This window comes from Aythya ferina (assembly GCF_964211825.1).
Source record: "Aythya ferina genome assembly, chromosome: 2".
NCBI classification, from domain to species: domain Eukaryota; kingdom Metazoa; phylum Chordata; class Aves; order Anseriformes; family Anatidae; genus Aythya; species Aythya ferina.
This window is the reverse complement of record NC_140297.1, coordinates 45,670,956-45,684,207: the sequence shown is the minus strand read 5'-3', so window position 1 is coordinate 45,684,207 and position 13,252 is coordinate 45,670,956. Positions and strand designations below refer to the sequence as shown.

Sequence of the window (13,252 nt, the reverse complement as noted above, 5' to 3'; positions counted from 1 at the left end):
AACTCTTTATATAGAGACTACTTTCAAATTTCTGAAACAAAGTTTTGCAACGTAAGTTATCAGAATTTGAAACAAATTATTACTAATGCTTTGCTGATCGTACAAACTTCTTTTAGGATAGCTCTGTCTAGAAGTAGTCCTATGGAGAAAGCCAAGCCAAACCAGAGCTGATTCCATTAACTGTTCTCTGATCAAAGAAACAGGACCTGAGCATGGATACCTTTCTTGAACCAAATAACAATACTTTGGCTAGCTGTCCATATTAAAATTGAATCAAAGCACCTAATTTAGTTCTTGGTAAACTGAGGTTTACCCGGAACAGAGTAGGATCAATGAAACAGCTGACTAACTACTCTAGATCTGTGCCATACTAGACACTGCATCGAGGAGCAGATCCTTTCTTCTCTCTTTCCCAGTGTTCTTGTGCTACAGTCCCCTCTTCTCTCTTGCTTGCCAGGTCTGTAGCACAAGCCATCACGTCCGCATAAGATCAGGCTAAGGATTTCTACTAGGGCTGCAATAAAAGCAATAGCTTGCATGACCTTCAGATAAATTACTGCAGTTAATGAAGGAGTAGCTCTGAAAATCTGTTAATTGACCTATCCTTCCTTTTCTCATATTAGCAAGGTCAAGTGTATCTGCTTGACACAGTCCATCTCACAAACCTCACTCCCTACCATTTTCAGCAATTTTATTTCAAATAAACTGGTGAGTTCAAATCACTGCTGGCCCAAAGGAGTTCATCTAGCAATTCAAGCAAATGCTTATTTCGTTCAAAGCTTAGAAAACCTGCAATATTGAACAGCCACCTTAAAGATTTATCTATTTGAAAAACCCACTTGTTTTCCCATATAGTTGAATTTTTCTTATTTAGGATGTTATGATACCATTTAAGAAGCAGGTCAAAAGAAGTCATAGCAATGAAGCAGAACATTTGAAGTTACCCTGGCTAATAACTCCACTATATTCAGTCTGTCAATGAATGTTCCAGTTCTTCAAATACAATAAAATCCTCTAAATCTGACTGTTCCTGCTTTTGTTGCACAATTTAGGTTTTCTGTCTATTACAGGATTTGCAAATAAAGCTTGTTTATGCTCTTCTTAAAAACTTATCACAAGCAATAAAGCGCTGTTTAAGGTTTTATTTGCTCACTTAAACTTAAGTGCTTCACAGTGCTTTGCGGCAGAAGACAGATCTGAGGTGATCGCATGTGTCTGAAGACCAGCTAACAAACATGACAGCTTCTTCCTTCCCTCCCCACCCCCTCAGGCTCATGCCTGTATTTCAAGATGTAGGAAGCATATTTATTATCCAGCATTCCTAACATGTGCTGTGACAAACAAACAGATTTGTCCATTTATCATTTACTTCCTCTCCCTAGAGAAATTCAGAAGAGCTCATTCTTGTTGCCTGAACAGAGGCAACTTAGAAGTCAGTTCCTACACAAGGAACTCCTTGACCAGACCTTCACCTATAAATATTAATATATAAAAATACCCGGTATTTATACCTCCAGGCTTTGAAGATTTCATCATTAATTCCCTCTAACTACTCTGCAGTGCAGCCTAGAGCAAGGCTGTTTTAAGAATAACATTTTGAAGCAAATATCCTTTCTTCCTATTAACTATTGCCTATTCACTACTTTCACAGAAGCACTGTTGAAGTCAGAAGTTATATTTATGTAAGGTAGCTTCATCCTGATTGATAACTTATTTCATACCACTAACAACAGATCAACTCAAGCATCATCATCTGTACTGCTAGAAAATATTCCAACTGCCATGCAAACAGCTCCCATTCAAAGTGCCAAACCCTGTGAATACTCAGTGATTCAGGCCCATTCAGCACTACGTATTAAATTACTGCTTTCTTTCTTTTCCATGTTATCAATGGATGACACTATACAGAGCAGTAAAGTACTTCTCAAAAATTAGTTACAGATTGCATAAAAGGAGATGTTAACATTGTGAGAACTGTGTGACTTCAGTGCTCAGAACAGTAGTATTCCACGTCTGCAACTATGAAGAGTGGATTTAAGCATTCAAAAATAAGCTGCTACTGCAACCTAACAAGCAGCAACTACTCACTAGATAATTCTTCCCCTTTCGTTATGTGTAAGGAAAAAAAAAAAAAGAAAGGGCAGTGAGTTTTCTTCCTTACGAGGACACTACCAAGGTTTGAGATCATCTTACTGTAACTTCAATAGCTTGCATCATGTAGGAGCAGGATCTTTAATGGAAGGCACTGCGCAAGAGCCCTACTTTGAGCACTGTGTGCTCTTACACTAAATGGCTTGATTTGTACGCATGCCAAATTTACAGATATGCACAGAAATGTCATGGGAAAAGACCAGATCTTTTCTGCTGCAGGGATGAAAAGATTAAGAGGGAGAAATTCTAATGTTCTACCCCAACACAATGTTTTGTTGTTACTAAAGGAGAACAGTTTACTCCCACAGGGATCCAAGCGTGTGGATCTCAGGTAAGACTTGATTTACACAAGTACCAGAATTCTAGCAAGGTAAATGTAAGTATTTATTACAAATCACTCTCAAGGATCTGTCTTGAAAGAAGAAAGATTTCACCCTGAGAGAGCTGCTCAGTCCACTGTGAACTTTGAACTATCCAGGACTTCAGCTTTTGCTTCAGAAAGGTAGAGAGCTCTGATTAGACACTGAAGCAATGTCACCATTCTTCAAAGCTCAATTGAGAAAGATTTGCAGCTGCCACAATGCAATCCCATCCTTCTTCCCAATATTCCTGCTCTTTCTTAGGAAGAATTCAGGAAGTATTATCATGAGAAGCTACGCCCTGGTTTCAGCTGGGATAGAGCTAGTTTTCTACGCTGTAGCTGGTATGGTGCTGTGTTTTGGATTTAGTATGAAAATAACATTGATAACACCCCAGTGTTTTGTTTGTTGCTGAAGGGTGCTTACACTGAGTCAAGGCTGTTCTGCTTCTCGTGCTGCCCTGCCAGCAAGTACGCCCAGAGCACATAAAAACCTGGGATGGGACAGAACCAGGACAGCTGCCCCAAACTGACCAAACGGCAGCTTCAAAAAGTATGCTGCTTAACAGCTGACTCCAAACATAGTGTAACAGCAACCAGACGAGAGCTTAATGGGCAGTTTTATTAAGAGGTTCCTCAGCATTTTTAGACAGAAGCACCACTGAAGACTCATTTTTAGATCTAAGAGACCCCCAACTGGGATGAAGTGTATTTCTAGCAACAGAAGTCTTCAAATAGTCTCAGTTAGCAGTTTAACAGATAATCTATTACACAACATGTTAAGTATTACACTGAAGTATGGGAACATGTGCAAAGGCAGGCTGAGACTCAACGTTTAAAATCCAGATTGATTCTGCTGAGATACAGCCAGTTCAGAGTTAACAGGAGCCTTTAGTTCAGTTTTTACCTATGAATACAGGAACTACATAGATAAATCCAATAACAAAGAGGAGAAATATCACACACAACATTAGTAGAAAAAAAAAAAAAAAGGTTAAATTACTTACTTTCCCCTCCATGAATGTTTTGTTGTGTAGAAACAAGCAAGATCTCTGTTTTCTCTTATTATATTCATTTTGTGCAAAGACCTGGAAACAAGAAAGACATCCTGTTTATGCTCACAATTTTCGTTTACAACCAAAGTTCACTAGTCATCAATGTGCTTTAAGACACTCAAGTTGCTGCTCTGTCAATTCCACATAGATATTAAGAATGCTTGTTAGCAAACAATACATCAATTAAGTGCTTGATGAGTTGAACAGGGATTGCTTCCCCTCGATCTTGTTATACCAGTTGCTTTTTAAACAGCATAAGGGCACAATAAGTTGCTCCCTGACATTTGCTACCTTATTACAACCACACTTTTCCTGTACTTTTGCACACTCAATCACATTTTATGCCATCTCCAGAACATTCAATTCCTGGCAGTTCTTAAATACCAAGATGATTCCAGTAAAGTATCTTACATCTGTAACTAAACTAAGCCAGATTTCTATTGTCATTTTTTAAACAGTAAGGAGAAACTTGGAGGGAAAAAAAAAAAAAAAAAAAAAAAGAACAGTGTATTTTCCAGTCTGAAATGGAATTTGAAGTCGAGAAACTTATTAGCCAAACAGTGTGATTAAAGAGCCAAGTACCCTTTCTGTCCTGTAAAAGTTTAAGCAATTCCACCACTAACATCTTGACGTGCTTATTTCACATATAAATGCCTACTCCCTGAACACAGAGCAATTTGGTGAAACTTGCCTACAACTGCTTAACTGTATCATTACTTTAGGAGCTGCTAAACACCTTCTATGATTGCAACTCCTGCACGCCATACACTTGGGAAGTCAGGCTTCCTTTTACTTCACTTTGCTTTTATTACACATGCCAGGCACTTCAGAGAGAAATCATTACTCTCAGTTTACTGCTACAGCATTAGTTTTATTTTTGAACATGTCAAAACACGATTCCCTGCTCGATTGCTCTGACTGGTACTACTACAGCAGCATCCTCAAAACATCACACTACAGAAAAAGGCAAGAATTCACATCCGTTGCTTGCTTGAAGTAATGCTGAAGTAACTCAATCCCAGTCATGGTACTGCAGGAAACAGAGTACAAATCCAGCTACCTTTCCGCACTCAAATGATTCTACTTGCTCAGCAAAACGAAGCTTCCTCATTTTGAGATGGCTGACCTGCAACATTAGGTCACTGCTCATTTCTACTCTCTACAACTTAAGGCTGTTTTCTTTCTGAGCAAAGGCTGTAGCGGTTATGGAGTCATGAACGTGAAGAATGGATAGCCTGACTGAAATGAACGTGCAAATTCCTTCCCTCAGGTGAAGAGTCAGCACCATCACCACCAGCTAGTGAAGAGAACTTGTGGTATTGCCCCTGGGAAGAGACAAAAGCGGCATTCACATATTTCACTGACTCAATCTGAGTCAAATTCTCCAGAGTTAATACCCAATTGACCTACAGCAAGCTAAATTCTCTAAGCACTGCTTCAGGAGAAGTTAAGATGTTCAGCAGCACTGTTCCTGTTTTAAGAACTATGCTGTATTATTTTTTTCCATGAATAGCATCAAAACAGTACACTTAGTCCAAACTACACAGAGCGTGCTGTATCGTGGCATCCTTTAGACACAGCACTTGTGTTTTTATTGTTAGCTTTCAGACGGAAGTGCCAGCCACAAGCTTCATACCTCCCTTTTCAACCTGTTTTCTTGACACTGACTGGTGTATCAGCAAGTAGAATATAAACTTAAAACGCCACTGAGCATGGGATTGTAAATTCTATTTATCTGTAAACTCCACAGTTTTCCCAGCACCAGTCTACTTGAAACGGCTCTGTTGTCTCCCAGACCTGAACACCACCTGCTTTACAGTAGGGAGGGGTGTTACCACACTTGCAGGGCAAACGTCTAGCTTTTATTCTGCTCTGAGAAAAACTCATTTGTGAGCTCCTACCAGCAGCTTCTATTCATTCTGCCACCAGCATCTAACTAGACTCAGGGTACCGATACATGAAGTATTGTACATGTACTGGAAGTGAGAAATCCACCTGACTTTTTAAGACTAAAAATATTAAAATCATTAAGCTTTGAGGCTTTACTCACTGTGCTACTGGACAGCAATTGGAGCCTTTTTTTTTTTCCTGCAGAAAGGCAAAATATGCCAAGATTTAGTGCACAAGAATTAATTGAGATATTTTCCTGCTGTTTAACAGAGAACAAGGCTAACAACAGCCTAGTGTTCTGAGCTGCTGTGTTAAAGTTCAGCAGTTATTTTGCAGTTGTCTACGGTTCCACAGTAAGGGCAAGTTTAATGTCAGCCTTTTAGATGCATGAAACACAAAAGTTACCTGCCTTTAGTCACACACGGTGATTTTAGTACCTGAAATAGCACAACCACTACCTTTGCAAAGCACATCAGGTTTTTATGAATAAAGATTAGCCATATTGACAGTGTAAGTGATAGAAACCCACTTATCCATATTAAATCACCAAAAGAAGAATATTCTTACTGTTATCTTCACCTCTTCCCCCTGCATCTAAAATAATCCCATTTTTCTGTCAAGTCAACTTTCTAAAAGTGAATGCTGCATTTCACTTTAAACAGCATCCAAGACACTAAGTCGTCAATTTGAATTATTTAGTGCCTGTGGCATCCAATAATAGAAAAATCAAAAATTCAAAAGTTGTTTTGAACATACTGTAGCACAGCTATCGGCTATCCCATACACGTAGCTCTCAATTTAATATGAAATGCTTAGTTCAGTTCTATTCCTACTGGACTAAAGGCAATAATAACTTTGAAAATAGTATTTTAAAAACATGGCTCATCTGTTTAAGGAAGAGAGCAGGTTGAACACGGGATATAGCCGAAACAACCTGAGGTTCCTGTAGGAAAAATGTAATCCATGACTTGGAACTTCATTTCTGAGCCTAGCGAATTCATTCCCCCAGTACCTGATTAGCCAAAAAGCAAATTACAATACACGATACAGAAGTTCAGCAATATTTTTCTTTCTGGTTCTTTTAGCACTCCAAGTAGCAGTGGAACAGCTTTTGGGGAAGAGTTGAAACTGCATCTTCATGTTCTGCACGTACCACAAATAGCAACCCTTAAAATTAAAGGGACTGAACTGCTGCCAGGACACCCCTGCCTCTGAGTTTAAGCTACATGAATAGGTGCATTACACAAGCTGCGTTCAACTTGCATGTAGTTTTCACTTCTCCAGCATTTCACATCCTTCAGACAGAATTACCATCTGGGAAACCGGAGTCTATTTCAGGAAACAGAAGACGAGTCAATCTCAAACAAATACTTTCAGAGCTAGAAATGAAGCTGTAACTTTGCAGGCATCAAAGCGATAGGCATAGCTGTAATTACTCGAACTAAGGGATGCTTAAGCATAAAGTCAGGAGTTTGGCCATGGGTTCAAAGTTTAGTACAGAATTCAGCTGGCTTTCTTCCTGGCTACATTATCCCTACGCTATTAGGAAACTTCCATTTCTCTCCTAAATGAAGGTTTAACACCGATGCTAAGGTAGCACTGCAGGGCCCCAAACAAGATTATTCTATTACACCATCATGCTTGGAGGGTAGAAGCGTTGATAAGATTATACATAAAGCTCAAGTGTGACTTCCCTGAGAGAGAGAAGACATGCTAAGAGGATAAAAAACAGGGACCAATTGGACAGAAGCAAAAGCAAGGCACTGAGACAGAACGAGGTTCTGTCTATCTGTGGTTCTACACACACATTTTTTAGCTAGACGTTCCAGAATCAAATCCCTGTCATTTACACATCTGCTGAAGATTTTGGAGGCATTACTTATGCAGTTCTTCTGCACTGAAATGTTTTAGCCAACGTAGCAGTGAAAGAGGTAGATTAAACCTAGACAGCTAACTGGCAGTTTCACTTTCGGCCAGATTCTCGAAGAAACATTAAACTCTTCCCTTATAAAGACTCTGCTCTTAAAGTACTACAGCATAATAAGCTTTGAAAACCGAGATTTGTTCATCTCTTGCGCAGGGCCTCACAGCCCTCCTTGCGAGATAAGGACATGAGACCCACACAAATCCTTAACAGATAATTAGCACAGTCTGCCACAGTCACAGCAGCATCGCTGCCTTTGCTAATCCTGGATGCAAGCAGGCTGAGAATGCCAGCCGTGCTACTACCAGAAACAACAGTGCTAACACTGGTGGCCATCCGCCAGCTGACTGCTCCCACTCCCTTGGGAGTAAGCAGATTATTCCTTACATGTTTTCTCTTTTCTGTCTATACTGGCTTTCTGATGAATCAATGAACTGACCTGATCCAGGAGCCAAACAGGTGAGTATGAGAAGAAGCATTTACTCACTGATGGATTTTAAAGAAGCGTTCCTTTCAGTCACAGTTCAGCCACCTCGCCATATCTCTTCCGAATACAGTTCTATGTTAAGTATCATCAGTAAGGCTGGATAATCATGAAGGTTTATTTATTTATTTTTTATTTTTTGACTTGAGAACACTCTTTTCAGAAGCAAACTGAGAAGTGGAACAGTTGAATATTCAACACATCAAATCACAGCTGAATGCCAGCCGAAGAATTGTTTTATTGGGTCAGTAAGCTTCATTTACTGAGCTCTAAATGCAGGTTAAAAGAAAAGTTACTAGCTCACTCTGAGACAGATCTGACCTTTAAAACCAGTCTCCAGCATACCGCTTGAGACCTAGAAGTGCAATGATTCAGTCCCTCAGGACAACTGAGAGTTTGGAAACCGTGATGAATATCACATGACACCCAGAGGAGCAAGTAATACATATGAAATCATTTTAGAAATTTATTCCAGCAAGGCTAAAATGCAAGGTAAAGTTCCTGGAAAGTCTATGCAACATGGGGACAGACACTCAGCTCTGAGTCTCCAAGCACTCAGAAATTTGTTTCAAGTGGAAGAACTGCCAGTAATAGCCAGAAATTACTGATTCTTTTCCATTAAGTGTTCTGGCACTTGACAGCCCATATCAGTCAGGAACTGGACCAAGACGCGGATCTATAAAATGAAGCTGGCTAGAGCCAAGCACTGTTTTTATAATACTGGGCTTGTTACTGTGAAATAAGCCACAGCAACTCCTACCTGAGTTCAAAGATGAAACTAGCACTCCCTTGGACAGCCTTCCTCCTTCTCTATAAATCTCCCTACAATCAAGTAGCCTGAGGAGGCAGCTCTTAACCAGCCAGAAGCAAAAGTTCTTTGAAATGAAGGCTTTAAGTTTAAAACACTGAATATTTTCTGAAATGCAGTATTTCTTAATCAGCACAAACTAATAGGAAACAAAGCAACCGTCTACTCAAATTTTATCTTCTCAGACACCACCACCAATCTATTCTGTGAGGAAAAGGAAAGAAGAAAAGGTAAAATATATCTCAGATGACCTTAACTTCAAAAGCAGCTACAGAGCAGAGAGTAGCTGCACTGCATTCACGGGAAGACTCCAAATAAACTTGTCTGCCTACGTTTTCCCAAGAAGCACGCTGAAACATTCCCACAGCTCGACATCACGAAGCTGAAAACAAACCAAAACCAAAACAAAAGCTGGAACTGTGGCGCTGAGACAACATCTCCCCAGCGCTGAGCTCACCCCCCAGCGCGGGGCTGGCCATGGAGCACCTGACAGCAGAACCTGCCCTGAAAGCTGCAGACAGAAAGCCATCTCGTATGACTACTCGTTCCAAATTTTAGAAAGGAACAAGTAAATGAAAAGCAACCCAGGGAAGAAATTCAAGAATTGAGAGAAAATTAAGACCGTGAAGAGCTGATTTCCCTAGACGGACATTTAATCCGGCTCATGCTCTGCAGGCACACTATTACCGCTCGAAAGATAAACAAATCTCATTTCTGTAAAAGCAAGCCTCCTCCGGATCTCTCCCACTCTTCGCAAATGCTTTTTTCCAGAGCGTTTCACACCAACAACGCTTCGATCCGAGGCCGTGGAAAGAAAGAGCAGGGCTGGCTCCTTCATGGCCACAGCGGCGCTCAGCCAGGCGAGAGCACACACCTGCCCCGCGGCTACAGGAGCTCCCTCAGGACCGGAGGGGCAGGGAATCGCCGGGCTGAGGCTGGAGGGACGCTCAGCCTCCCTCCTCCTGCTCCAAGGCACGGGAACAGACGCGTTTAGCAGCGGGCACCCCCGCTCCTCACCTCACGGGGGGCAAGGGGGCTTCGCTGCCCCTCCCCCGCCCCACACAGCCCCAACGGCCCCGCCCGGGGCTGGGGAAAGAGGGAGGGAGGGCGGCCGCCTCCTCCTCCTCCTCCTCCTCCTCCTCCTCCTCCTTCTCGCCCTCCCGTCCCCCGCCGCTAGGATTTACCTGGCCGGGGAGCCTGCGCTGCCCCAGCACCGCGCTTGACAGCGAGAAGGGGTGAAGGGCCGAGCCCTCGCCCTGCCCCGGCAGCCGCTCCGCTCCGCCCCGCTCAGAGCCTGGCTCTGGAGGCCGCCATCTTAGCTCCGTCGCCGAGACCGCCCTCCCGGCGCAGCCGCCGTCAGCCCGGGGCCCGTCACGGGACGCGGTCAGCTGATGGAGCCCGCTCCTCCTCCTCCTCCTCCTGCTCTGTCCTGCCCCAGCCCTGCCCTGCTCGGCCAGGAGCAGGGGGAGGCGGCTGTCACAAGTGCCCGGCTCCTGAGGGCTCGCCCTGCGAGCACGGAGCGTTTCCAAGAGCCCGTTAGATGGGGCTGTGTTCGCGCTTTCCCAGAATCACAGACTCAACTAGCTTGGAAGAGACCTCCGAGATCACCGAGCCCAACCTCTGACCTAACACTAACCAGTCCTCCACTAAACCATATCCCTGAGCTCTACATCTAAACGTCTTTTAAAGATCTCCAGAGATGGTGACTCCACCACTTCCCTGGGCAGCCCATTCCAACGCCCAACAACCCTTTCAGTAAAGAAGTTCTTCCTAATATCCCACCTAAGCCTCCCCTGGAGCAACTTTAGCCCATTCCCCCTCATCCTGTCACCAGGCACACGGGAGAAGCAAGCACCCTCAGCTCCAGCCTCCATCGCTGCCCACGGGGGCAGAAGTGGGGCAGCCAGCGCTCCCCTGCCTCTCCTAGCTTTTCTTTCTCACTGTAGCAAGATGCTCTGCCTCATAACACACTTCTTGCAACTGCACATCCCTACACTTCCTTGTATGTTTGTCTGAGTGTTGAACCCTTTGCCTCTGCTCAGCTTGATGGCACTTTTGAAGTCCCCCTAAGGCAGCAGTTGTGGGATGCTGTTGGCTTCTAGGGCAGAGAAATGGGGTGCTCCTCACTGAAGTCTCCTTAGAAAGTTCCTAACCCATCCCTCCCTTCTGGCACATTGTTTCTAGCATTTTGAGAAGGACTTGTCTTCTCCTGGTACCCCAGAGCTCACAGGTAGCCAAGTCACATTAGGCAATTTGTTGTACCTACTAACTTTGCTTCAACTAAGAAAGCCAAGCAGCACACAGAAAGAGGAAAGCAGAGGGAGTACTGCCATTCCCCTGTACTTCTTATTTTGCTGTTAGAGGCTCCAACTTGATAAGCAATGAAGCCAAGCCACACACACCCCTTCCCTGCACCTTTTTTCTGGGGGCTTTTTTAAGGTCTGGTTCTGCTCCCAGGTGGATAAGGCTTTACGAGCTCCAGGTGCCAGAGGCTGGAGCATCTCCTCCCTTCTCTAACAAGAAGTGCTCTGGGGGAAAGAGTGCTGTTGATTCACCTTTCTTGTGGGAGATGAACCCATTTTATTTGACTGTTGCAACTAGCTAGTGCTTCTCCCTTTGCTGTCCTTGGAAGGTCTGAGGAAGTCAGCAACTCCTCCTATTAATTCATCACATTCAGTCCTCTGAAAGGTTGTGAGCTTAACTTTTAGTCTGATTTTTGTTTGCTTGAGCATGGCTTGGATTCCTTCTGTTGAACTCTGGCTCCAAGACTCTTCCTGTACCTTGTTTTAAAGCGAGAATGGACATTTCTGAAACCACACCTCCAATATGAAAGCAAGAAGCTGATGACAATGTCAATGGTGATGCTTTGGGTACAAAATACTGCAGGTTTTCAGCACAGTGTGGTACCTAGGTGGGATAAGCACTTTGCAGAGCTGTCCTCTGGCAGCTGCGTGCGGTATTGGAAGTCACCCTGTATCAGGATCCTGGTGGTGGAAGTTAACGGTAAGTGCTGAGTCTTGGTATTTATTTTATATAACTTTGAATCTTAGGAGCCTGTTCTTTTCCTGTTACAGAAAGAGCAGGTTATCTCATGCTTCTCATAATGACCACTGATCACATGTGCTAGAGCAGAGTGTATCTTGTGTAGATGTGGTTGGGGAAAGTCTTGGTGTGTGTGTACAAGCCAGTGTCTGCTCTGGTAGGAGAAGGTTCCTGTCAGCCTTCATAGTGGGACTGCAGTTTCCTTATTGTCCACTTCTGGGGCTCTCCTGCTAAGAAATTGTGACACAAAGTATAGAGGAGAAGGATGAGAAATGCCTCTGGTGTTTATAATGTAAGCCAGAGGGGAGAAGGACATGACTAGAATAGATAAGGGTTGCTGCAGACCTCCTCAGAGGGCCCTTGTGATGAGGGAGCCCTCTATGTCCCACTTCTCATGAGGTAGGGTATGAAGTGGCTACTGGGGGGTGAGAAGAGCTCAGCGCTAGGTTGATGTAAATTATTCCCTCAGAATACACATTTGAATTCTGCGTGTTCTGGAGGTGTTTTTTCAGTAGGGATTTTTGTAAGATCTTCTGTTGGAGTTTGCAGTGCATTTGGGGAGCTTGGTAGTGGCCTTTTCATATGTTATTCTCTTATTTTTTTCCCTTGGATTTTTCCATGGGATTATTGGGATTTGGTTGCGTCTTTCTTGTAGGGTGTATTCTTAGTTTTTGGTTGGATTTTGCATTGCATTTTGAGGGGTTTGGTTTTGGCTTTTCGGTATGATCATTTGTCAGTTTTTCTGTTCGACTTTGCAGTGGTTTTTGGGGGTTTGGTGGCTTTTTTGCAGCCTTCCCCAAAATTTTTCCCTTTGAATTTCCAATGGACTTTTGGGGATTTAAAGTTAGGTTTTCTGCAGGGTTTTCTGTCAGTTCCTCTGTTGGGTTTGGCCTTGAATATTTTGTGTTTGGTGGTGGCTTTTCTGTAAGGTTTTCTCCCAGTTTCTCTGTTGGATTTCACAGTGAAATTTGGGTGACTGGAAGTGGCTTTTCTGTAGGGTTTTCTCTCCATTCTTCTGTTCAATTTTGCACTGGATTTTGAGGGTTTATGTCAGGATTTCTCTTACATTATCCCGTGAAATTCTTTGTATTTTGGGGGTTTGGTTTTCTGTAAGTTTTGTTTGCTTTAGGGTTGGATTTTCTGGGGTTTTGTGGTTGCTTTTCTTAAGGGATTTCTTTATATCGTTCCCTTGGACTTTCCATTTTTTGCTTTTTGTGTGTGTGTCTGGTATTGTCTTTTTTCAGGGTTTTTGCCAAGATTTGCTTTTGGATTTTGCAGTGGGTTTGGTGGGTTTAGTGGTAGCTGTTATGTAGAGTTTTCTTGAAGTTTTTCTGTTGGATTTGGCATTGCATTTTTGGGGGTATTTGGTGGTTTTTCTGTAGGGTATCCCTGAATCCTTCCTTTTTTTTTTTTTTTTTTTTTTTTTTTTTTTTTTTTTTTTGTCTAGTGGTAGCTGTCTGTAGGGTTTTCTTTAATATTTTCATTTAGATTTTGCAGTGGATTTAGGGTGTTTGGTGGTGGCTTTCTTAGAGGGTCTTCT

At 42.9% G+C, this 13,252-nt stretch overlaps 2 protein-coding genes across 5 annotated transcripts in view; one reads left to right on the top strand and one right to left on the bottom strand.

Annotated features, from left to right (window-relative positions):
* DNAJC13 (DnaJ heat shock protein family (Hsp40) member C13) overlaps window positions 1–10,007 on the bottom strand; it is a 53,762-nt gene extending 43,755 nt beyond the window's left edge. For 3 of the 4 annotated variants that reach the window (XR_014690506.1, XM_084511714.1, XM_084511716.1), the window contains exons 1-2: window positions 9,855–10,007; window positions 3,517–3,597 (exon numbers count right to left, since the gene is read on the bottom strand). Coding sequence is in view for 3 of the 4 variants with exons in the window: in XM_084511714.1 (XP_084367840.1) it covers window positions 3,517–3,584 (68 nt within the window). In the remaining variant the exon portion in view is untranslated. Of the gene's footprint in view, window positions 1–3,516; window positions 3,598–9,544; window positions 9,659–9,854 lie in introns of those variants that run through there. The other variant, XM_084511715.1, reaches the window with a different exon arrangement.
* A 156-nt stretch (window positions 10,008–10,163) lies between these two features.
* LOC311433026 (uncharacterized protein) overlaps window positions 10,164–13,252 on the top strand; it is a 54,559-nt gene continuing 51,470 nt past the window's right edge. The window contains exon 1 of the mRNA XM_084511731.1: window positions 10,164–11,673. The gene's annotated coding sequence lies outside the window, so the exon portion shown is untranslated. The remainder of the gene's footprint in view (window positions 11,674–13,252) is intronic.